Consider the following 26,153-nt stretch of genomic DNA (forward strand, 5'->3'; position numbering starts at 1 on the left):
TAATCAAGTAGTGCTTTCACTAATATTTTTCTCATATTTTTCACTAATATTTTTCTAATTTTTAGTTTCTATTAATTTTATTTTTTTAATAATTAATCAAAGAAAGTGGTATTAACATCCTACTTATTAGATCTCTTGTTCTTATTTTGCTAGGAATTAACATAAAGAAGTTAAATCTCTAGAAGGGCAACATACCACAAAACATTAGAAGGGCAATATACTATTTTCACATAGCAGCAAGTGAACTACCATAGTGAACAAATAAAAATGAATTAACTTTTACTTGTCTCAAATTTAAAGGATTGTATAACCAATATAAATAATAAAATGATAGAAAAAAAAATTATATTCATTAAACTGTAAATTTAAAGGGATTCTGCTAAGTAGGATGAAGTTGAACGAGATTCCTACAAGTTTGCTTATAATGGCCGTTTGAACCACATTGTGAACACTTTCGAGTAGATTTTTCTTCTCCGTGTGATGGGATCCTCTTTTCTTTGTGCTTGCCATATCTTCTTCTTCGTGTAATTGGTTGTCGGATAATTCTTTCACGCACATCATTAGTTACTATCTAATCAGTTTGATCACCAACTATCCAGATAGCTTTTGCATACGCAATAACCAAGGAGTTTGTAGTATAATAATAAGAACACACAGGATAACATGAAATTTGTCGGTGTCTATATGTAGCACAAGCATGTGAGCAAAGTAGTTGGTCAAGATCAAATTATCGGCATGTGCAACTCTTTTCCCCTATATTCACAACTTCATTATGAGATCCCTCGTATATATAAAATAAGTAAACTGCGATGGGGGATACCTGCATATATATGCTCTCAAAATAAAAAATAATTATAAAACACTACCAAAAAAAAAGAGTGATGATGGTTTGCAGTGTTTCCGCTTGCTAAGAAAAGCATATAAATTTCCTCCTCCTCTTCTTCTTCTTCTTCTTCAAAAAAAAAAAAAAAAAAAAAAAAAAAAAACATATAAAAGTTAGTAAAAAGGAAGATGGTGGGACCATCATAAAAGAAAACATGTTGTTAACCATTGTGAAAATGGAGAAATTTTTTGTGACGGGAATATAAGTAGTACACCACGTGTTTTTAGGTAAGTGGTGGGAAATTTTATTTTTTAGGTTATTAACTTTTTAACACACATATTTCATCATTTGTATAGTGATACGTGATGTACCACCTGGTGTGCCGATCACACTGAAAAATCTCTCGTTAAAATGAAGTGGTGGGACCAACTTAGAAGAGACATGCAATTAAGAAATGATGGGACTCGGATCCTCTTATTCCTCGCGCGCGACACTACTCTGCAATTTTTTTTTTCATATTCCAACGTCTTTACATACGTTCGCCTAGCCCCTGCCCAACTCTGCTCAGCGCTGCCCAACCGTCCGTTTAATATGATTTTTGATTTTGTGATTGATTAGGAGGAAATCGCAGTGGTCAATTACCATCCAACACCTAGGACGATTTTTAAAACACTGATATTGCCTAGGCCTAGCCTACACGCTAGGCAACTGGCCACCACCACGATTAATTTTTAGGCATTTAAAAAAAATCAAAAATAGCAACTAAACATGCCTAAGCGACCGTCTAGTTGCAACTCTAACTTAAACAAAAAGTAGATTCTTCCATTTTGCATTTTTTTTTCTTTCAATATATTGAAAAATACTTGTTGGATACTTAGATGAACATTCATTATATGTTTGTTCCTTATATTTTCAATATGCTCTAGTACTTTAGAATTTATATGTCATTTTTCGTTTGCAATTTATATATCCTCATATAAATGATTTTTTAAACATAAATAGACATTTATTTATTTGTTATATAAAAAATTTAATTAAAATTAAAAAACCTCCTAGGCCCCGCTTAAGCATCTACAACCCAACAAACATTTGGCTCCACTTAAAACCATTTTTAGTTTTTAACTAGAAATTTGCACCCGCGCGATGCTGCGGGATTGAAAATCATATGAGATATTTTGCTAAACCTTATCATGAACGGAACAAATTTAGATACTAACAAAAAATATAAAAATCCATTTTTTCAAAGTGCAAAGAAAGAGAAATTGTTTATTCAAAAAGTTGGACCAATGATAAAATTACAAATGTAGTATTGAGTATATCAGTCAAACAAAGCTTGCTACATGCTAAACAATGTTGAAATACATCATTAGCTTTTTCAAGTGTTATATGCCATATGAATGTAATTGGATAACAGACTTGTTCCTAGCTTGAGGTGCTTCCAATGGAAAATTGACCTTTCAAGTGTTATATGCCATGAATGTAATTGGATAACAGACTTGTTCCTAACTTGAGGTGCTTCCAATGGAAAAATTGACCTTTTGTTGTACTCTCTTGGACAGTTGTGAATACAACTACAAAAATAATAAAGACAGCCAATGATTCAAAAAAAAATATGCATAAAAAGTTCAGAATTGAGTTTAGGGAGGGAGGGAGGGAGGGAGAGAGAGAGAGAGGGAGGGAGAGGTGAGGTCACCTTATAACCGAAGATCAAATGTATTTTTTTCCTATTATTGAGGTGGTAATTCGACTTGTGAAATTCTGAAATCAAACATTTAAATAAAGTTTAATCAAAATTTAGTACGAAATGTTAATTAGAAATGTGTTACAATGGAAGCAAAAAAGATTGAAACTTGTCTAAGTGATGTGTACAATTTTACCATCTGTTTGTGAAAAAAATGCCGATGTGACATGCCATATGTTGGTCTTGCCTTCTTGAAAGTAATATTAGTCGTTGATTGCCAGGTAGCATAAATCTGTACAATATTTTATAAATTATGAGAAAAATTATTATGTCAAACTTTTGTGCTAAAAAATAATTTTTTCTATATTGACACAAGTTATGATTTTAATTTGTATATACCTTGGTGGAGTAATTCTGTGTATGAGTTTCTTATATTCATCATCTATATTATGTGAAAAGCTGATTCCAAGTTTTGCAGAAAGTCACAAAAAAATGAAATATAAAATTGGAGCAAAGATTCAATTATACAAATTTACACTTCTAAACACATATATATTTAAATAAAGAAAAAATTGAATAAAGAGGCACTAACATTCCTCGATGACATACTCCTAACATATGAAAAACATATAATTTTAAACAAAAAAAGGTACAAAAAATACCTCAACAAATCGTTTGAGGTGGATGATCACAACATTTTCTCTTCCCTTTATCCTCATACTCTTTACCCACGTTCATGCATGTACAATGCTCAAACACAACCCAAATTAGTTCAAAGGAAATATGCACAACCCAAGAGAAATTAATTAATTCAAATAATTATTCACTTCCTCACAACCCAAATTAATTCAAATGAAATCTGCACAACCCAAAGTAAGAGATCAAACGAAATATGCACAACCCAAATGAAGAGATCAAACTCTAATTCTCTCAAAAAAGCCATTATTCCTAATGCCACCTCTCTTTTTGGCACCCTATCCATTCTGTCAGAAACCGATACAGAAACAAATAAGTCCAAAAACACAAATATACCCAAGAAGTAAATGTACACAACACAAATCAAACCAATCAGAGAACTTTATTTAAATAGACCAAAATGAGTAATAAGTCATTGAACCCTCACTTCACCATTCTAAGCTTTTCCATATCTATCTGTGTATATATGAGAGTAGAAATTCAACCCTCACTACTTTCTTTTTTGAGAGTTCTGCATACTAATTGGAGGAAACCAAGGAATTCGAAGCTTTTCCATACCTCGGCTTATATTTTGAGGGAATTTAATGTGTTCTTGGAAATTGGTAAAAGCGATTGTGGAGGAATAGGGGAAGAGTCCACTGTCTCTCAAGCTCTCCCTTTGAACTGCTGTAAAAGAAACTCTCACATCCACCATTCCCCCTATTCCAATTCAAAAAAATTATATTAAAAATTTTAAGAAAAAACTCAATAGAAAATCACTAAATAATTCAATAAATTTGGAATTTTTGTTATTTTCCTAAAGAAAAAAAGGTGGAAACTTTACCTGAGGAACCGAAAGCCAAGCTGTGACGAAAGCAAGGCAGATAGTGCTGCAGATGCTATGGAGGGACAAAATCAGAACCGATCCGATTGAATAAATTAGTCGGAAAACTCAGGATGTGATCAAATTGTTCGTTGCCAAGCTGCATCCACACAAAAACCAAACAAATTATTCCCAACATCCCAAATCCCAATAACAAACAATCATACAAAAAAATCGCCAATTAGATTCAATAGCTTACCACAATGTCATGTGACGAACTCCGATCACTGTCATCGATCTTCATCTGCTACCAAAGCCCATAGAAAAAAATCTCAGGAAAATGCGAGAATTCTTGAGAAAATTCAAAATTTTGGGCGAAGATGGTGTTTTTTTCTGATTTTGTTGGAGGGCTCGAGGGTTTTTGGGATTTGTTGGTTTCAGGTTGAGATAAAAGGGAAGCAAATGGAAAAGTTATTGAAACGTTCGAGAGAGCTCGAGAGATCTGAGAGAGAGAAGAAGATGCTTGCACCATCCCCAACACTTGCTTCCCCTCCCAAATGGCTAACACGCGTACATCCAGCCTCATTTCCTTCCACGATAACCAACACGCGTACAATGGGGGTAAATACGTGATTTCACTGTATAACAGAGGAAAAAGGCTGAGAATTAGGTAGCAAATGAGGGACAATTTCGTCAAATCACTGTTAATGAACAGTGACTTCAAACTGAGTTTTAGTATATATAATTTTCAATTTTGTTTGGAACAAATGAGAAATACAAGAAAGAAAATAAGGACAATCAAAAGCGAGGAAGGATGGTGGGAAGAAAGTGGAAAGTACGTACATGGAGAAATAGACAAAACGAAAACTAAAAGGAAAACAATTTTGGGTAGGTTTTTGCTTCTCTCATTCTCCTTCATTGCACCCTCCTCCCTCCCTCCCTCCACCCCTCATCTCACCATTCTTCAATCATCGTTCCTCCATATGCATTCCCTCTATCTTTATCAATAAAGGTCGAAAACCATAAACTAAAACCAAAATGGTTATCAAACGGCCCTTGAATTGCCTATCTTGATATCTGCACTAAATTTTAACAGCCTTGTTCAGGTTGGTTTGTTACTGCACAGGTAGCTCATCTCACTGATGAAAATTAATGCAACAACCCCGCACCAACATGCACGAACATGATAACCGATATGTATAAAATCCGCACCATAATCAGCTAACTGGGGAAATATGCTATTCGCATTCAATCAAAAAGAAAGACACGCTCTCCCTACGGACGCTGTAAGCCTTTAAGTGCTTCAGCAAAAGTCCAATGATGCATAGAGAGCAAATTATTGCAGAAAAAAAAATGGTGCAACTCTCCTGCGACCGTTGCAGACGACAATTTAACACAACTTAACATTTTCCTTTGCTAATGACAACGAAACAAGCTCAGCACGAGCACAAAATTCTGAGGAAAAGAAAATTGAACTGGAAAAATTAAAGCACAATCTACGACTTCTTTTTCCGTATGAGCTTAGTGGTGGGCATTTTCAGCACTAAGCGTCAAACAATAAAAGTTCTGAGGTTACTTGGAGTGCTTGGAAACCTTGTCCACTAGTTTATCCATGAACTGGCATTTCCTATCAAATCCCCAACCAGGGTTACTCTGCACATCAAAGGAAAGTGATGAGCAAATGCTTGTGTAGCATTTCTCGCACGAACATTTTAGTACAAACAAAATAAAAATAGACGAAAATAAAAAGCAAACCCTAAGTTGCAACATACGAATGTTAAAAGGAATTGCAAAAAATCTTTAGTCAACAAATGTGTACATAATTGGCATTGCATTTTAATATTACTTCGTAAATATGATTAATTCTTACTTCTACACCTCGACCAAAGGCCGGTAAACAAGCAGCAAAATGTACTGACATGCTTGTGAAATGCTATTTAAAAGGAGTGTTTTCTAGTAATATCAAACAGTTTACCACTTTAACAAATGCAATGCTTCTAAATATGTTGCCTCGACGAGTGTACATATACAATATCCCAACAGAGCCTTTACCATGTATCCTAGTATACAGTCAAGTCAAATCCATGTTGCCAAACTCTTCTTTACAGACAGTCCTCACAGTCTCACACTAGGCAGTGAAACAATTACTAGACAAAATAAACAGTACCTCCAAAACGTGACACAAGATGGTTTGACGAAAGAACCAACATAATCAACAAGCCAAAAAAATAATAATTATAATGCTGTTTTTCATGCATAGATGAGCTAGAGATAACATGTGCACAAGGAAAAATACATACCTGGAGAGAGAGTACTGCACGATCAGTGAATTGTTTTACAGATTCAGGTACCTTTGCAGGCAAAGTTTTAGCAACTCTTTCTAACTCTTCTTGTTGTTTCTTTGCAGTTACCCTATCTGGTCCACTGTAGTGATCGACAATTTCCTTCAACAATGGAACTCTTTCCATCACCTCTTCCACCGCTTCCTGATGATATCAAAGAGGCCATAGAATAAGAGACACAAATGAGCCACACACTTACTAGATCTGTAGTTTTATAATTCACAAGTACGCTAGAAGTTTGAAGATCACCAGACCAATTTCCATGAATTAAACAAATACAACCAGAGGCAGAAAAATAAAGTTTTAAAATTGAAAGTCCATCACTACTTACAGTCGCCTGGTTCTAACAACAGAAAGAAAATTTAAACCATAAGCATAGGTCAACAAAAGTTTAACCAACGGCATATACGAAATGTCCAAAACTATAACCAGAAAACCAAGTACAATAGGAAGTGTCAACTTTTCTCTTTATATTTAGGTAATAAAAATCCATGACGAAGAGAAAAAATGTCAACTTAGAGAACAAACAGATCTGGTGATACATGAATTAAAACCCCCACATTCTGTGTCATGGTTAAAGTCTAATCTTTGTCACTCTCACTCTGTCAACTAGAACTCCCTGATTTTAAACACCTTGACTAACTATTATGTGACAGATAAGGTGATGAATTCTAAGACAAGCATAAATAAGTTCAATTTATCATATCACTACCCGGTAAAGTATAGAGAGAAAAAGAAAAGAAACAAAACAAAAAAAAAAAAAGATGGCACATGTTCACTAACAAAGAAAAGATGATAGCCCAATCAAGCAAAAGATAAATAAGATATAACTTTTAAAAGGTTTCTTGTTTCAAACAAACCAAACTTCCAAAGATCAAATTTAACTACTATGGAACCACAATAGCTTAGCCACAAAAGAAGGCCAAACAAAACCCAAGCTCCTAATACAGGCGTATAGCTTGACTTGTAGACAAAGATGCAGGATTTGATTGCAGAATAACAAAATCAGCAGACAAGATAACAAAAGACCAATAAAACATACCTCCCACTCCTCATGACTTTGAATACCCTCATAGGCCATCAAGAAAGGCTTCATCTTCTCAAGCGCATCCCGAAGAGGGATATGCGGCTTCTCATCAATATCTGGATTTTTACTAAAGTCCCCCATCAGAAACTCTGGCTCGCATTCTATCTGCAATCCAGAAAAAACAATGAACTATCACAACCTGTCGGAAGAATAAAATAGTTGAAGCTCATAAGTTATCCAAAATTATCAACCTAAATGCACTACTAGGCTCAGTTAACTACAAAATTCTCAAATAAGCAGACAACATATTATACACAATCTGAACCAGGCTACTCATTAGCTAAACTTCCTTAGCAAGCAATAAAATACATAACATGGAAGAACTCCTCACCATATAATTGGCATGCATGGCATCCACAAACGCTTCGTCCAACGGCGAAGGAAGCACTTCACTACTCACCTCCTCAAACCCTTCAACCAATTTGTTCATATTCTCAGGGCCAAGCTTCTTAGCCAGCTTCTCACCATCAGCATTGTCTCCAACATAAAGCCCCGAACCTTTTCCTTCATCCACGTCCTTGCCTCTGTCACTCCGTCTAAAATCTCCTCTTCCCCTGCCTCGGCCTCTTCCTCTCATCCCTCTCCCTCTGCCTCTTCCACCACCTCCGCTGCCGCCACCGCCACTACCACCACCCTCAACATCATCCTTTTGCAGTATCCCAAGTGCTTTCGCCACCGCCTCTTCCCGGGTCAACTTGGGACCTCTCGGCGCGGTTCTTTTCTGAGCCGGATCCTGGTCGGGTCTGGCCTGAATGTACCGGTTCTCTTTCTCAATTTTGCCCTTTGGGGCCACAAAATGCGTGTTCACCTCCTTCATTAGGAGCTCCGGGCCCGGTTGACTCATTGGTTTCCCACGCCCGCCACCCGGCAACGGCGGGTCCGACCCATCATCCCTTCTGAAGAAAATGGGTGTAGCGGGTTTGCTGGGGCCGGCGTCAGAGGCCACCGGATCACGTGCATGTGGGCCCGGTTGCACTTGACCCAGCTGGCCACGCCCAGCTGGTGAATTGGGTTTGACGGAAGAAACGAGGGAAGAGAAGGACGACGGTGGTTGGGACGAAGCCAAGGGTTTGCCACGCCCATGGCCGATTCCGGGAACGGACGCGGGAGTGTCAGATTTGGGCTCGTCAGAATCGGACTGACCCGGGACGCGATTTGGGGCAACGAAGTCGAACTTACGGGGGGGAGATGGGCCGCCGCGACCACGACCTCGGCCGCCGCCGCTGTTGGAGGAAGTGGAGAAGGGGATTAGGGTTACTTTGGAGATGGAGAGGTTGGATGGATTGGTGAGCTTCCTACCTATTCCAATGGCGGTTCCTCCTCTCATTTCTGCTGCGATTTATGGGTTTTAGGCTCGGGAGATTTTCGGGGTTTAAGAGTCTTTCTGCGCTACAGACAGGGTGAACTGTGACTCGCTGAGGAGAATTTCACTCCGGAAGCCCCCTCTTTTTCTTTTCTTTTTTCATCTTTCAATCATTTTTTTTTCAAGGCTTATTCTATTAACACATTTCATATTGTTGATTAAACCTCAAATACTTTATCATAATATCCTTACACTCCACATACTTTCTTATAATACTCTTGCACCTCACATTCTCATTCGCCTAATATTTTCCACATACACCCCACATTTTCTATACATCCCACATTCTTCAAATCTTATAACATCCATTTTCAATTTTTATAAATTAAATTGACTTAGGATTAAAACCTTAACATTCTCTAAAAAGAGAAGTCTACAATCCGATCTGTTGAGCTTGAGTTTCATTGGGTCATAACAGCCAATCTCTTTTTCTCTGTCTCTTAAGCCTTTTGCTAACAAAAAAGGATTTCTGCTAAAACATGGCAACTAGGAGGAACCTAACAGAGCAAAAGTAAACCCCATAAGATGAATAAGAACGGAAAAGGCGTTGTTGGGTTTGCCTCCTATGAAATTGGGTAGTATGGAAAGCAAAAGCAGACTTAAATAATTACCGATATCGTTGAATAATTAAAAAAATGACAAATATGAAATTTTACTTTATGTGAAGCTTCTGAAATACTGATATCGTGTTCCATTCGTTAATTTTTTTTCTCAATCAATGTGTTTATAGTTTCAATAGTTAGAATTTTATTCAACAATTGAGTGGAGTGTGAGAAGGTTTTTTTATAGTTGAAGAAGATAAATAATACGTTAAAAGTAATTTGGGATGTATTTAAAAATTTCTTATTTTCTTTAAACCTCATAGGTCAAAATTGGCATTGCATAGTAGGTTACATAAGCCACTTAATATTAAATTTTAATGTGAAGTGCTAATTAAAAAAGCTTTTTTTTCAAATGTTTATTTACACAATTAATTTTTTTTTATTTTAACAAACAATAGTATCTCCAATAAGTAGCGTGAGCGAATGCACGAAGCGTTACATGTCCAAAAGACCTTTCATCTTTTTTTTAATACATCGATATTTTTACACTAAAGGGAGGGGGAGTTCGGCTATGGGCAACTTAATTTTGTATCGAATTTGTCATCCAAGAGGAATATTACTATACCGTAGTACTGAGTGGCTATTTACAAGTGAAGATAAATATCACTAGATTGTTTTTTTTTAATTTTGATTTCAGTCATTTATGCTATTAGTATTATAGTCTAGTAGTATTCATCTTCACTTTTAACTGGAAGGTCTTAGGTTCGATTAACGCCAAAGGCGAATTTGAACCACACCTAAGACCTCTCACTTACACGTGAAGAGGAATACTACTAGACTATAGTACTAACTGGCCAGTCTCCCACCCTTTTAGTGTTGATAATATATTTTGTTCAAAAAAATTTCCAGTCATTCATTGTTTGTATCATTTAATATTGCTATGAAATATTGAAAAATAATATAAATTTTGTGCAAAATATTGATAAGTGTACAAGTAAAATTTGATTTTCATATGGAATTATCCACTTGTTGCAATTATTCACATAAAAAAATGGTTGAACTATTAATTTAGTCTATGAATTATCATCTGAATGAAAATTAGATTTCTAAACAATTTTTTTCAAAAAAATTGATCATTGAATTATAAAAATCTGACAATTACATCTCTAATATTAGATTCAAAACTACTATGTTCAATTTTTCGTTAATTTAAGTCACGCTAATTGCATGTGATATACATTGAGGTAGATTGACAATTTTTCATAATGAAATAATGTATGGAGTTAACTTTGGAGGGTACATTAGATGATAGATTCAAAACGTATATGAAACGTTAAGGGCTTATAGGCGTGAAAATGACGGTGTTGCACTCTAAAATATGTAAAGTGACTTAAGTTGACGAAAAATTGGATAAAATATCTTTGAATATAACAGTAGGGATGAAATTAGCAATTTCTAATGAATTTATGGACTTATTTTACCAAAAAAATAATTCAACGATCTAATTTTCACTAAAATGATAGTTTAAGGATTAAAACGGCACTTAATCCTAAAAAAATTAGTACACTACAAATATTTAGCTTTTGTGAAGGGAAGCCCAAGGACTAAGTTCTAACAACCAAAAAAAGAGGCCCAAATATTAAATAGCGACAAAGAAGCCTAGTGAAACAGATTAATGAGTGATGAGCCCAAGTATTTGGGATGATAGTCTTTTGCAAACCTCTACTGATCCAGTTTAACCACAATAGTTTGTGCGCTGCTACTTGCTGCTCGCTATTTCCCATTTGTTCAGGAAAATACTCTGATGTTTAAGTCGGTGTAGTTTAACAAGATTACAATACAGCATAACGTCAAATCCCTTTTTCTTCTTTTGTTTGTGATTTAATTGGTCTTTGTAATCATATTTTGCTTTGTGATTTAATTGGTCTTTGTAATCATATTTTGCTTTCGCTTCTAAATACTGGTTTGGTACTGATGTGCTTTTATAAAAAATAGGTATAAAAAAAAACCTGAGCTCAAAAATGTGTTTGGTAAACACTTAAAAACAGCTTATTTTCACAGTTTTGGGTGAAAAAAAACTGAAAACGTGAAGTAGCAAAAATGAGCTTATTCTCACAGCACAACAGAAGTAGTTTTTATTCAAAGCATAGCGATACCAAACCAGCCCTTAATCTCATGTTTCTTAGTTCATTTCATGTTATGGGTTTGATAGTGCGTGGTTGGCTTTGTCAAGTGACGTGAACATGTTTGACTTTGGTCATGAGCATCTGACATGCGTGCCTTGATCATGAGGCATGGGATAGTTTATCTGAGTAAGCCTTGTACATCAAGTCTCACTAATCATCCGACTTTATTCATGAGTGATCTTAGACAGAAAGTAAAAATATCATAAGTTCACTACAGTTCATTGCCTTCCTTCCAAATTTCCAATCAGATCAGAATCTAATGTAAACATATTACAACTATTAAAAAAGTTTTACCTAACAATCTAAAAAATTACCAATCATCTAATCATGAACTTTCTTCCATCCCCTAATTACCAAAAACCCCACATCAATGAGCTAAAGCTTAACTAAGGGTAAATAGCAATTACTTTCAACTCCAAACGCTTTGACTTTCTTCCTTTCAGACTATTACTGACCAGTTGGTTTTGCTTGCTGCAGATAGTTAAGTTGGTAACCTTGTGAAGAATTGTTAAAGTGTCTGTAGCTAATTATTCTGTAATTACAGCTGCTCATATTCTGGAACAACATAGAGACACAGAGACCAAAGATTTGCAAACTTGCAGAAGTAGGGCAACATTGGTCGTCAGATTTTGTCAAATTGGTCAGTCAGGACTCAGGATAGAGGTGTTTCTAATCTTCACTAGAATATTTGGTTGGTTTAAAGTGTATGCTTGATTATCCACTAGTTCACTCCAACACGGTTTTCTTCGACGTGAAATTTAGAATTTTAATATGCCTAGCCTTTCTTTTCTTGTTCTACAAGAAACTGTTTATCCGATACAAATTATGCTAAGTTGCTAACTAATACATATTTTTACGTTGAGGAAGGAATTGAATCAGAAGCTAAAGTGATGAATTTTAAATCGATGAAGTGACATCTTGATCGTGTTATTGAATATTTATTAATTATGCTCATAATTAATCATTTGTACAAGAAAAATGAAAAACAATTTTCATTTTAGAGAAGTGACGTATAGGAGAAGTAACCATGAATTTGATAGTAACTGATTAGGGACGGCGTTGCGGCCATTAACTCTTAGTGGGATATTACTTGGCTAAGATAAAGAATTATATATATAATATACGTGTGCCTTTGCGATTTGACTTTGTTTAAATCAGATCTAATCATGTATACGTAAGATTAAAAGATGAAAGCCATACTTTGTTGTGAGATTGTTCTTGTCGACGAATTGCTGGTTAATTTTTGTGATCATGTGGAACATTTAAGCGGACGTGGGTCTTTAGTCTTTAATGGTCTATTCAAAGAGTCTGTTTTTTGACATGTATGAGCCTTCTAAGGTCGTTTGTCTCGCATACACGGAGCTAGCATCCAAAAAAGAATAGCCTGAACATGCACAAACTTTTGACGTCACCCATTACTTCTTTTGTTGTTGTCTATATTCCATGTTTTCTTCTTCTTGAATGCTACCCATTAGATACCCATTAGATCGTCTTAGTAGTATGATTGTCTCAAAGATTAAGTGTACGTCTAAGTATGAACTAATTCAAAATTGTACAAACTGCACCTTTAACCTAGGCTTATATTTGAAGTTTCTTAACAAATAATATATCTATATCGCTTTCTATAGAAGACAAAGTATATGATTGTTATGAAACTTCAAATATAAGCCTAGGTTAAAGGTGACAACTCTAACCAAATGATGTCATTATCAATTATAAATTAATTAACAATGCATGTCAAGCAAGACAGTACGTACAGCGAGCAACTCGATTTGGCTGCAGATCTTTTCATAATATCACAAGAGTAAAGCAGGAATGAGAACGAAAAGATTTCATATCAGTAATTATTTTAGGGGTAATGCAAGCGATATCAAATTTGTAAATCTTGTAAATCAGATGATGTAGTTGTTGATGATTGAATTATTATTGAAGTATTGATTAATGTCCCTATTTTCTATTGGTAATACATAATTTGATTTGTAAAAATTTAAAAATTTGGTCTATAAAGAGACAAAAATTGCAGTAATCAGATTAGCAAACAAATGAGTTGCTATTGGTCCTTTTTATCTATATATTGACGTCCAAGACAAGGATTAATTTGCAAAAGACAGTTAAATTGTTGAAAACAAAACATGTATGCAACCACAAGAAACCTCAAATTCAGATTGAGTCGTTGTCATTTTAATTTAAAATATCTGGAATAATGTACATTGACATTAATGAATAGGGTTTGAAAGAAAGTGACGATCCTATTCTTAGAAGATAATTAGTTGTTGGGTTGTTTTAAAAACTGAGAATTCTTGTGTTTAATTAGGCTTCAAGACGTCTGTTTTTTAATAGAATATTGTCTGTGTTTTCATTTTTTATTAAATTTTGGTCAATATTTTTTTTATGTACGAAGACATTTGGGAATGGGGGATTTGAACTCGCTATTCATGAGATCAAACATAAGTTCTCTTACTTATAAATACAAAAAATGTACCATTAGTTTGTAATATTAGTGACTCGACTAGTCTTATCTGTGGTCTGTTAGCTAATTATGTTTTGAGTTTGTGTTCCTTATTTGTTTAAGGAGTTAATGTATGTAAAGTCTGTCCTTTCTCTAATGCTTTCTTTTATATTTTGGTCCATTTTTTAATGATTACCTAAGCTCGTTGGGCATAATGGCGACTCCACAGTTTGAATACATTCATTGAACCACATGCATGTTTATGACCATGAAATAAGAAGAACGTACAGAATACTAAAGCTGCATGGTAAAGTTCTTTATCGGAGAGATTCTACTCAAGATTTCCCATCCATTAGCGCAATTGCTCCCCTGCACTATCCCTCTCTTGGGGTACCTCGGCGCGCAGCAGCCACACTACTTTGACTCCTTTTATGCAATTATGAACTCCACAGAACTTATTGACTAATTATATTTTAACTCTTATAATATGTTAAAACATAATTATTACTGAACTATACCACTAATTAGTGGGTCACAAGACTCTCATAACATGATTCCCCTGCTTTAAGAAGCCATTGCGAGAAAAACGTGATTAATTTCTTGTAGCCAGCATCCATGAATGATTCATTTCTTAAATCCACAACAGATTTGATATATTGTCCCTCTCAAAAGGAAATCATTATCATGCTAAAAGACTATATGACACTCACATATATATGCAATCTCAGAGCATGTTTACTTACAAAGAAAAAGAATTAGAATAATTTTGATTCTTGAGTTTTCTACTTTTATTAAAATAAAATTATGAGAATTGTTTTGTTCTCTAACTAATAAACATTCAAAGAAAAACCCTACCCCTTTAAAGAAAAACTCTAGCCACCGACTCCTTGTCTTTGGTTTTGAAGTCGGCGACAATCCTTCTTGATCTCTTCCCTCTCTTTCCCTCTCTGTTTCCCATTGTGGTTGCTCTCCCATTATGCCGAGGAGAGTTTTCATAGTTGTAGTAGTAGTCGCGACTTTGACATCTGTTGTTCTAATTTGAGGTGATGGTTTGTATGGTTTGTGTGCTTGACAAAGGACTATGCGAAGAACACTCAATGTTTGTTGGAGGTGAGTCATTGAAGGGCTTCTTTGTGGGTGATTGCAAGATCACCTAAGGTTGGTGCGAACCTTATCTCGTGGTGCCTTCAGTAATGCGACTTGCAAAGTTCAGTCCTCGTGATTAGGATTTTGGGTATCGGAAGAAGTCAAATATGTGGCTAACGAATTTTATTCTACTTTTGATGAATTTGTAATTGTGGAATAATAGTATTTTGGAATGTGCTCTCTTGAACTGTACTCCAAATTCTATTGCTCCCAGTCATTATGCTTCTACTTTTTTTAGTTAGACTTAATTTAAAATATGAAGCATGACTAAGACAAGGGAAAACACGCATAGGTAGCTTGAAAGATAAGAGCCAGTATTTGGTTTTATCTGAGATGATCAACGTGGAAACTTCAGCTTTTAGTACAACATAATGGCCTCTTGTTACATTCTTGGGTTAATCAGCAGTGCCCTCTTCTCTCATTAACTTATGATATACATACCTCAAACAATTTATCAATGTATTTTTCTTTTGTTTTGAATATTCTGATGATGACTTGCACGTTTTTGGAAACCCAACTTTTTGTATATACTTGAAGTGGAGGCTTTTTGTTTACTTTGGCAAAGCAATTTACCAAGGGGGAGACGTTGCTTGTTTAAGCAAGCACATATGTTTTTGCCTATAGCATTAGTGACTAGAAAGCTTTCTCAGTTATTGAATGGGAAGAAACAGTACAGAGAAAGAGTAATGACCAAATTTTGCAGAGATCTTCTATTAATTTTATTAAATAGATTTTAGTTACTTGTTTAGCCCTAATATATTTGCTTTTTATTTGTTTTAATTAGAGTAACACTGGTATAACATGAACATAAGCTTTGACATGAGTTTTGTGATGGAGTTGTAATTAGCGACCGATGGCTTAAGAGAAGGCCAATAAAGTTGCAGTCAATCAATTAAATGTTGTGCCCTCCCTCTCATGGTTGCATCCTATGTTTTCCGGCAATTCTCAAATGTGTTTTGAACTGGGGTCAATCGGATTCTTACTCTTTGATGAGGCCCATAATAATCTCAATTAAATAAAAGATAAACGAAAAAAGCTTGAAAATTTTAAGTTTTAATGATAAAGATAAAATAAAAGGTAAAGGGTATAGTATCAAGTTTGACTTTTTAGTGTAAAAAATGTGATTTTTCTTTAAAATGAACAGTACCATATACTTTTCGTTAAAACTCCCTTAAAAAAACACAACACAAGTGAAGATAAATTAAAGGGATCTCCCTGATGTTGCCCAAATGTTATATATTGTACATGTGGGCTCGGGTTTCCTCTAATTTTGGAGAAGGTGCATATTTTTATTATAGGCAAGGGCGGAGCCAGCTAGTGTCTGCTCAGGGCTCTAGCACACTCCAAATTTTAAAAGATATAAAAATAGGAACTTTAACGAAAAACACTTGGTATTGTTCAGTTTAATAAAAAATCATATTTTTACACTAAAAAGTCAATCATGGTACTATTTACTTTACCTTTTATTTTGTCTTTATCATTAAAACTCAAAGTTTTCAAGCATTTTTCATTAGTTTTCCTTATAAAAATTTGGTGTTAAAAACATGTTACATGGTGAGAGGTAAAATGATGTGCAGAAGTTAAAATAGGTGTGTGAGTATCACTTCTTTTATTTATCCGCATTTTCATTTTAGCTATATATCTGAAGAATAGTTTTGGATTTGGATAATTTTTTTAGAGATAACCTTTGATTGAGAACCTAAAATATGAATGGTTTCAGTCCTTAAAGTGCATTATGGGGTAGGTAGTCCTAAGAAAGCTGGGTGCATTTTTTTAGGGATGTGATATCCACATACCTTTTTTTACTTCTCTCACACCTTTTTAATTTTCGACCGTTGGATCGGATGAATTGAAGAAGATCAAATGAAATAAATTAATAAGGGGTATAGGAGAAGTAAAAAGGGGTGTGTGAATAACACATCCCTTTTTTTATCCTTACAATGAGGATCCTTGTTGTAGAAAGAATGAGCAATGTAATTGTGCAGCAATCAATTATGAATATCGAACATATGTTATACTTAAAGATTGCCTTGGCCTTGGTCATGCATATGTCAGACACAGTAGTACATATAGGAGTCTCTCTGTTACATTAATTAATTAATCAAATAATTGACTATCTACTTGGTTTGAAAACTGATATATTTTACGTCTGATTATAAACAAGTATATGTCTATATATAAGTACATATATTGTTTGTAGATAATTCATTACTAATGACAAGCAGAGAGACCGCCCGTTAGAGTGATGGCCCTTAGTATGTATGATATACAAATGTAGATCAGGAAGAGCGTGTTGAAGCTGGGTTGAGATGGGCCACCGCTGCTGCGGCAAACAGAAGGTGAAGAGAGGTCTATGGTCACCTGAAGAAGATGAGAAGCTCAGGAAACACATTACCACCCATGGTCATGGCAGCTGGAGTTCTGTCCCAAAACATGCAGGTATACATACATACATATATATTTATATATATACACACACATATACTTGATTACATTTATCAAGTTCATGAGTTTGTGAGTGAGAAAGTTTTATTTTTAGCTTGGGGTACTGGCAGGCTTGCAGAGGTGTGGCAAGAGTTGCAGGTTGAGATGGATAAACTATTTGAGACCTGAACTCAGGAGGGGATCCTTTACTCCTGAAGAAGAACAGACTATCATTGATGTTCACAGAATTTTGGGTAACAAGTGAGGATTTAATTAACCAATTTTTTGTCAAACAATATTTCATTTCTTAAAAATGTAAGATTAGAGGCATCGATTATGCTCAGTTGTTGAATTACATCAACTATTATGATCAGTTGTTAATTAATTAGCAGTAGCACCACCCATCATTAATTTCAACTAACGTTATGTGAATAAAATTAATGTTCACTCTAACATTACTCTATTCCATCATATGCCAAAAGGACGAAAGAAAAAGTGGATTCATCACAATTTGATGTTGTTTGGTTTGGTTGTGACAGATGGGCTCAGATTGCCAAGCATCTCCCTGGAAGAACAGACAATGAGGTGAAGAATTTCTGGAATTCATGCATTAAGAAAAAGCTCATGTCACAAGGTTTAGACCCAAAAACCCACAACTTGCTTCCTAAATCTCATCATCAGAGGTCAGCTTCTAACAACGCTGCAAGCAGCAGCCAATCTCCACTGCTACAGTCACATAATCAACAGCAACCCATTTCAGTACATTTAACTGAAATAAATGCATCACCTATTAATGTGACATTATCTACTGATCAATATCATGATCATGGTCAAAACCCTAGTAATGCTTCTTGGACTAGGGTTGACGATCCTACCTTCAATGACATCACCAGGTTGCCTCATCAACAATCCACTGATCACAGCACACTGATCAATAATATTTCCTCTTCATCGCCGTCTTCCTCGGTGAACCTATCAGTGTTTGGACTCTTGGAAAATAGTAACATCTGGGCTTCTGGTACTGAACCATTTGAAGCACCAAGAATATTAGTGGGAGAGCAGTCAAAGGGAGAAGAAGTAGTTCTACAGCAAGAAAAGGATACGCTCTTGGATCAGATGGAAATTAAGGGTATTGAGGATATGGATCATGCTTCAATATTTGAAAGTTCTAGTGTTGATTTTAGCTTTGTCGAGTCTACACTTATGTCGTGTGGAGAAATATCTCAGGATCTGAACTCTATGTGTAATTTTGCATGGAGATATTAGACTTGTTTTGCGTTCAAACAATTTAACCAAGTTTTCTTGAACTTTTCTCGCCATATTTTCCAGATTTTACACGTTTTGAGGTATCCTATGGTGAGGGAACCACCTTTTGGCGACTCTTTGACCATTTTTCAGCGAATTAATCGTCGCATGAAACTTAACAGCGCGAGAGTAACTGCCCAGAACATATACTTCTGGAGGAATTGGACTTTCAGCTAGGGAAAAATCTTTGCTAAACATATTAACATTTTATTGTTGTAGTGCGCTCGACTGTTTATATTTGAAATAAATTTTGCCAATGGCTAAATAGAAAAATCCAAAGGAAATGATGACATATACATATATATGTTGAATTTTTCAGATCTACGGGCCGAGGGTCCCACTTTAATAACACCAATACTTCTCCAACTTGATAATTACCACATATCCAATCCGTCAGGTGTGGGGTGCGATTTTATCACAAAAGGTCTCGGTATTAGTTAGTTAGCGCGGTAATTATATTTAAACTTTTTCTTTCTTCTTTCCCTCACGATATGGGATAGCCAACACGCCCCCGCACGTGGGACACCAATAATTGGGTCACACATGGAGATGAAACTCAGAGGTCGGCTCCATGGAGTCCAAAATTGTTCGGCTTGCACGGGGCTTGATACCAAGTTGAGTTTTTCAAATCTATGGAGCGAGGGCCCATAATTACTACCTGCCCAATCCGTCAGGTGCAAGATTTTATCGCAAAAAACATCGATATTAGTTATAGTGAAGTAATCATATGTAAACTCTTTCTTTCTTATTCCCTCACCGATCTAGGATAGCCAACAAATATTATAGCTTTGTTGTAGAAATGGATGTCCACTCAAATAATGGGCAAGTTGCCCTTCCACTATTTAGCATGTGATTTACTTGTATAAAAACAAGCCTTATGAAACACAACAAAGGGATAGATAGATGTGAGAGTTCACGGGAAGGAAAGAGAGGAAGGAAGGAAGAGGAAGAGAGAGAAGGAAGAGGAAGAGAGAAAATAGAGGAAGATGAGAGGAGATAATAGAGAGAGTTATCTTTGTACTCCTATTATTTCAAATTATAATGAAAGCACCACTGCTGCCCCGAGGACGTACTCCAGTCACACTGACTGTAGAGGAACCTCGTAAATTTTGTGTCTTGTTTCATTTATTCCACTGCACCCATAGTCGATTTTACAACACGTTATCAGCACGAGAAGCTCTCATGTCAGTGGAAAGCACAACGCCACAAATCCTGTTCACCTCCTTCAGTTGGAATCTCGTAGATAAGAAAAAAATTTCATTTCATCTTCAAATCTCAGTACAATTGATTTTCTTGAAGCAACTATATATATTGTTATATGACTGTATATCATCCTTTGCAGAAGCAAAAGAGTAAAAGACTCAAAATTTGTAAGAGAATTTGACAGCCATGTAAATAGCCTCGGAACTCCAACTTGCGGACCTCGGATTGAAATACTTTCTTCTTGAAAGTTGTTCGTCTGCTCAGTATCTACAACATATCAAAATTTCAGAAAATGTTAACGGTGCGATCGTCGCAGATGTCTGAAATACCAAACCAGTTTCCAATTTCCGCAGAAAACTGGGCAGCCACCTTATGAGTACCAAAACTCCATTTCGGTAGCTCAAATCGAAATTGTTTCTTCATGAAAGTTGTTTGGTATCCTCTTATCCATATCATACTAAATTTTGAACTAAATCTAACGGTTTGATCTTCTCATAAGTTGCAGACACTCTTGACTCCAAAACTTATAGGAACCGTTTCGACTTTTTCGAAACTCACAGGAGGAGGAACACCAATTGGAACTTATTGTTACTATTATTTACTGAGTAACCAAAATGACTTCGAACTGTGAAATAATAATAAAAATAAAAGGGATGAAACAAAAGAAGTGGCAGACCAACAAAATGAAAAAGCAAAACATGAGGACTTAATCATTGCATTTTCTGTTTTGGCATATTTATGTGCATGGTGTTGGTTTAAAGCCCATGTCACAAGTTCTACTTATTTAAAGCAATTTATTTACAGTGGGTAGAATTATTACCCTTTGTTTTAAAGCTTTGATATTTATGTGAATGGTGCTGAATCAAAGCCCTTGTCACAAGCTTTATTTACTTTAAAGCAATTTATTTATCATGAACGGTTTTACCGCCTATTGCTTTAAGTTTTGATGGTGCTGAATTAAAGCCCTTGTCACAAGCTTTATTTATTTAAATGCAATTTATTCATTATGGCTGGAATTACCGCATATTGCTTTAATTTATTTATTGTACTTATCTTTTGTTACAATGAGTATATATAAGACCCAAAGTTCCTTGATCATATCAGAACCTGCAGTTTCTTGATCCTCATCATATAAAATGATTGGACCCGAAGTTCCATCATACAAAAAGATCAGGCATGAAGTCCTTTGATCCTGAAGATCAGGACATGAAATTCCTTGATGAGTACCGTAAGTTTAAAGTGCCTCAGTGCCTCAACTTAACTATAATAAAGGACATAAGAGTCTCAGTTCACAGACTATTAAACAAGGACCAGAAGTTCCTCATGTCCATACTCAAAATGGTTTAGCAGAAGCATTTATTAAGTGGGTGAAATCAATTACCAACGCTCTGCTCATGAAAACGAAATTGCCAATTTTCTACATAGGAACATGTAAACTTTACATGATGCATTATTAATTCGATTGAGACATGTTACCAACCATCAATACTTCTCAGTACAACTCGTGTTTGGGAACCAACCAAGCATTATACTTTCACGAGTTTTTGGTTGTGTTGTCTATGTGCCTGTAAGACTGCCACAACGTACTGAAATGAGGCATCATCGTAGATTAGGCATTGATGTTGAACATCATCTATCATTCAATATTTAGAACCCTTGACTGGGGATATATTTACCGCTTGGTTTACGGACTGTCATTTTGATAAGACAATTTTTCCGCTGTTAGGGGGAGAAAATATCATTCCAGAAGAATGACGAGAAAGGATCGTTCCAGAAGAACGAAGAGAATTTATTTTATTTTGATTCACGAAGCAATCAATGAGAAAATGAAATATGAATAATTGAATGATGCAACGAAAGTGATGAAATCATATATACTTACTGCAAATGTGTCTACAAGAATTGATGTCTCTGTTGGATAAAATAATGAGACAGTAAATGATTTATCTGTTGCACGCCTGAAGCGTGGCAGATTTTTAGACTCAAAAGGTTCAGTTATTCGAAAGAAGAATAATATGGCACTACTGAACTATTGCATTCTCGAAGCATAACTGTTGCATGCCAGAAGCATGACAGTCGCCGCATGGATACACGTCCCAGATAGGAAAATCCACAGACATGGGAATATTGATGTCTCATGCATGTAGCATGATAGATGTATAGGTTCCAAAGACTCAACTCCCGGAAGTGGAGATTAAAATCCAAGCTCTATAAAGCTCAAGAGGAGGTTATGATCCACATTCTCTAAATTATGACTATCCTGGAAGAGATAGCATCATGCCCTTGAAGAGGCAATGGATATCCAAAGAAATGAAAAGTTTTTATGCATGCGCATGCACATGAGAATATGGGATCACAGATTGATGATAACCAATGGTAATTTTGGTTTTTACAAGTAGCTACTAAATTCATCAATGAGCTGTGTTAATATTGAGTCACGTTCTTTTGTTCGTCGACAAAAGAAAAATTATTGGCCAAAATGGAGAAAGGCAATTCCATTACAATTTTGTAAAAACGTGGACAAATGAACCTATATATATTTGAATACAATACAAATAGCCAAAAGATGTTGAACCAAGGAGGTTACATATCGGCATTTGTAATACACTCACATAATATGACACAAGGTTACTAATTGAAACCTGAAATTATACTCTTATAAACGAGTTCATATAAATGGAGAATTATATACGAAGGGTTGTGAGTCGCCCACATCATATCTCCATAAGTAAATCCCTCAAGTATACATGGGAGCAAATTGCTCTGTATGAATTCCAAAGGAAAATGTGTCATGAAGTGTAGAAAATCCTTGAAGGATTCAAAATCTTGAAGTAAGCCCCTGAAGGGTAAAGCATAAAATATATACTCAATATCAATGGATGATATAAATTGCCTTAGTGAGTACTATCAGTATGATATTGTTGCAACATACTAAAATCTCTTGCAAGAGTCAATGACATTAAATTAGAACTCTTGAAGAGTTGATGATATTAAATTGGGACTCCTGAAGAGTCTAGAAAAATTATAAAGTGTTGAAGGAATTATTGTCTCGAGCTGCAGATTGAACAATCTACCAACACGAATCTTATCCATGATATTTATGATATTAAAAGAACCATATGGATTGAAGATTATGAGTTGAATACTCATATGATGAAGACACTAAGAATAATCATTTATCTTCGTGAGGGTAAAGATAAATTAATACTTGGTCCAGAAGTACCACATCTTAGTAAAGTATATGCTTTATTGTATTTGGCACAATACATTGAATGAAATAAAGCTTATTTATTAACATCTCCAAGAAATTACAGATATGTACATACACATGAGTTAAAACAAGTAAACAGGATGGAGCCTTCACAAAGGTTGCTCATGTGAAGCCTCAGTACTCGGAAGTACCCCAAAATGGGGAGGCACTGGAGATTGATCATGTGGCACCCTAGTACTTAGCAAAACACCAGAAGGGGAAGGCATCAGTTGCTTTCGGAATCTAGCAACGAACCTCTGGTGATCACTTTGAATTCGACTTTCAGATTCCTGCAGTTGGTCGAGCTTTCTTTTCATGCTCGTAGAGTAACTATTTGCAAGCACGTGTAACACCCTATTCTCGTGCTTGAGCCCTCTGATCTCTTGTTTAAGACTTGCCACCTCCGCCATCAATGATTCAACTTGGCAAGTTTGAGCAAGTAGGCGTTGGCCTATATTGGACACAGAGCCAGCACACTGAACACTGAGAGCCAAGGAGTCTTGCACGGCCGACTCTTCAGACCGTTCTGAAAGGATCTTGTTATCCCTTGGAGTGAGAAGATTCCTAGCTACCACAGTAGCGGTTATGTTATTCTTCATCACAGAGTCCCCAACCGTAAGAGGACCATTAGAAGATAAGAAGGACGGGCGCCATATATTATCATGACGCTGCTCGTCTGTATCACTCCTAAGACTCAAATCTAAGCAAATGTTAGATGGGCAAGTCATTTTTCAGAAATGATGAAGGAAAAACAAAGGTCAAATAAAATTTCAGAAGTGCAAGATAGAGGAAATTTCTACAGGCAGCAACTTTCTGAGCATACTCTTGAACACAATTGATGTCTCTATAAAAGAAGAGGCAGCAGAGCCACTTGTTCAAAGATCGAAGAGGCACCGCTCTCCGAATTTCAAAAGCCAGATTTTCCTGAATAAAGTTCGTTGGCATTTTTCAGACGTAATCCCAGCTTTTTCAGATATCGCGTGCAACTTTGTCAAAGATATCTGACAAAGTTGAAAACGCGTAAATCTTACTGTTCTATTTACACCACAGTTGCTGACAAGAGTAAAAGCACAGCACCACCACTTGCTATTGAGAAATCTCTATATATGTCGACCTCTGTTCTCCATAACAAGGCAGACCCGCAACACTGCAAGAATACCTAACTCTTCCTCATCTCCGAGAATGCATCTTCAACATAGCATCTCGAAATACTCAGTTTTCTTCCTCTCCGAGAATACCTCTTCAAACATGTCACACCAGAGCAAGATTATCACATATCTTCAGGGACCAGAGCAAGATTATCTCATATCATGCAATCTCCCTGTCCTTTCCTTTGTCCTTGTTCTTGCCTGCGAAGACAAGGATAAAGAAAGCAATATGTCGGAACCTCCACTCAAACTCCCAATAAGGAACCGACTGCCTGGAACATTTCCTGATTGCTTACCTAGTGTTGCTCTCGAGTAGTCATCTTCAACGGTTGGAGCTGGGTCTCCAGTCACCAAGAAGTGATGAACCATCCAAATGCAAGGGTTGCACTCCACTCCGACATCAGAGGGAAAATACTGCCGAAGAAGATGCCACACATGCATGGGGGAAAAGCAGGGAAAATACTACTTACGCAAGGGGAGCAAGTAAAGAAAGTGAAAATGATACATTGAAGCATGTGGAGACAAGCGCAACAAACGCATGCTGATTCATCCCTGACAAAACTGAAGATCACTTGCCACATGAAGTTCCTCATGGTCCAATTTTATTCAAGATCAAGCCTTGAAGGTCCTTGAAGAAATCACAAGTCTGATTCAAGATCAAGTGTTCACTACTCTTGAATCAAATTCCGCTCCAGATAAAAGGAGTAAATTCAAACCTTTGGATGCTAGTCTAGCAGAAAGTCCTACAACCCAGTTCAAGAAAAAGCCTGTGGAAAGTTAACAACAAGTAAAGCAACTCTTTCAGCAACTCTTCTTACTAAGAGACTAAAGCAGAACAATCAACGATCAACCTAAATGATTTGAAATCAGGAGGAGATACTCATCAGGGGGAGCATCCAAAACAGATCAAGATTTTAACGAGTCAATCGAAGACTTGTGGCCATCCAAGGGGGAGTGTTGTAGAAATGGATGTCCACTCAAATAATGGGCAAGTTGCCCTTCCACTATTTAGCATGTGATTTACTTGTATAAAAACAAGCCTTATGAAACACAACAAAGGGATAGATGGATGTGAGAGTTCACGGGAAGGAAAGAGAGGAAGGAAGGAAGAGGAAGAGAGAGAAGGAAGAGGAAGAGAGAAAATAGAGGAAGATGAGAGGAGATAATAGAGAGAGTTATCTTTGTACTCCTATTATTTCAAATTATAATGAAAGCACCACTGCTGCCCCGAGGACGTACTCCAGTCACACTGACTGTAAAGGAACCTCGTAAATTTTGTGTCTTGTTTCATTTATTCCACTGCACCCATAGTCGATTTTACAACAAGCTTGACTTTTTGTAATAATCTAACTAATTCTCAAGGAGTACTCAAAGGCACCAGCTGTCCATGATTAGATATACCCATTTTTCTTTATAAGCAAATTCATTTTTCAATAATGTAGATTATGGCCCCTTGGGCTTCCTAAATAAATGTCATGAATCCCAACATGTACATTGGTCCTCATCACACTGCTCATGTTGACCTCTCTCTAATGCACCGGTAGATTTTGGTTGTTACAGCGGCCCAATGCATATGTTTCCTATAATAATTCCTTTGAAAGATTTACATATTCATATTCTTAAGGTTTTTTCTTTTGGTCAAACATATTCTTCAGGTTATGATATGTTAAAAATATGTAATACGAGCTTGGACATAAACATGGCGT

At 35.9% G+C, this 26,153-nt stretch overlaps 2 protein-coding genes and 1 long non-coding RNA gene across 5 annotated transcripts; 1 reads left to right on the forward strand and 2 right to left on the reverse strand.

The window, feature by feature from the left end:
- Positions 1-2,093: 2,093 nt before the first annotated feature.
- LOC126621249 (uncharacterized) lies at positions 2,094-4,895 on the reverse strand. 2 transcript variants are annotated; one of them, XR_007622859.1, is made up of 7 exons: positions 4,262-4,895; positions 4,024-4,162; positions 3,759-3,899; positions 3,167-3,254; positions 2,701-2,796; positions 2,517-2,581; positions 2,094-2,394 (listed from the first exon to the last, which is right to left on the reverse strand). It is a non-coding gene; the product is annotated as an uncharacterized LOC126621249 (long non-coding RNA). The 2 variants fall into 2 exon arrangements; XR_007622858.1 differs by having other exon boundaries at positions 3,167-3,487.
- Positions 4,896-5,228: 333 nt separating this feature from the next.
- LOC126621242 (uncharacterized) lies at positions 5,229-8,907 on the reverse strand. Its single transcript, XM_050289643.1, has 4 exons — positions 7,763-8,907; positions 7,387-7,536; positions 6,303-6,488; positions 5,229-5,655 (listed from the first exon to the last, which is right to left on the reverse strand). The coding sequence occupies exons 1-4, from the start codon at positions 8,756-8,758 to the stop codon at positions 5,575-5,577; spliced, it is 1,413 nt and encodes a 470-aa protein (XP_050145600.1). The 5' UTR covers positions 8,759-8,907; the 3' UTR covers positions 5,229-5,574.
- Positions 8,908-17,312: 8,405 nt separating this feature from the next.
- On the forward strand, positions 17,313-18,848 carry LOC126621247 (transcription factor MYB8-like). Of its 2 annotated transcripts, none has more exons than XM_050289650.1 (3): positions 17,313-17,556; positions 17,673-17,802; positions 18,081-18,848. In XM_050289650.1, the coding sequence occupies exons 1-3, from the start codon at positions 17,427-17,429 to the stop codon at positions 18,805-18,807; spliced, it is 987 nt and encodes a 328-aa protein (XP_050145607.1). In that variant the 5' UTR covers positions 17,313-17,426; the 3' UTR covers positions 18,808-18,848. The 2 variants fall into 2 exon arrangements, with proteins under 2 accessions (XP_050145607.1, XP_050145608.1); XM_050289651.1 differs by having other exon boundaries at positions 17,414-17,556; positions 17,657-17,802.
- Positions 18,849-26,153: the final 7,305 nt, after the last annotated feature.

Source organism: Malus sylvestris, chromosome 5 (assembly GCF_916048215.2).
Source record: "Malus sylvestris chromosome 5, drMalSylv7.2, whole genome shotgun sequence".
In the NCBI taxonomy this organism is placed as follows: Eukaryota; Viridiplantae; Streptophyta; class Magnoliopsida; order Rosales; family Rosaceae; genus Malus; species Malus sylvestris.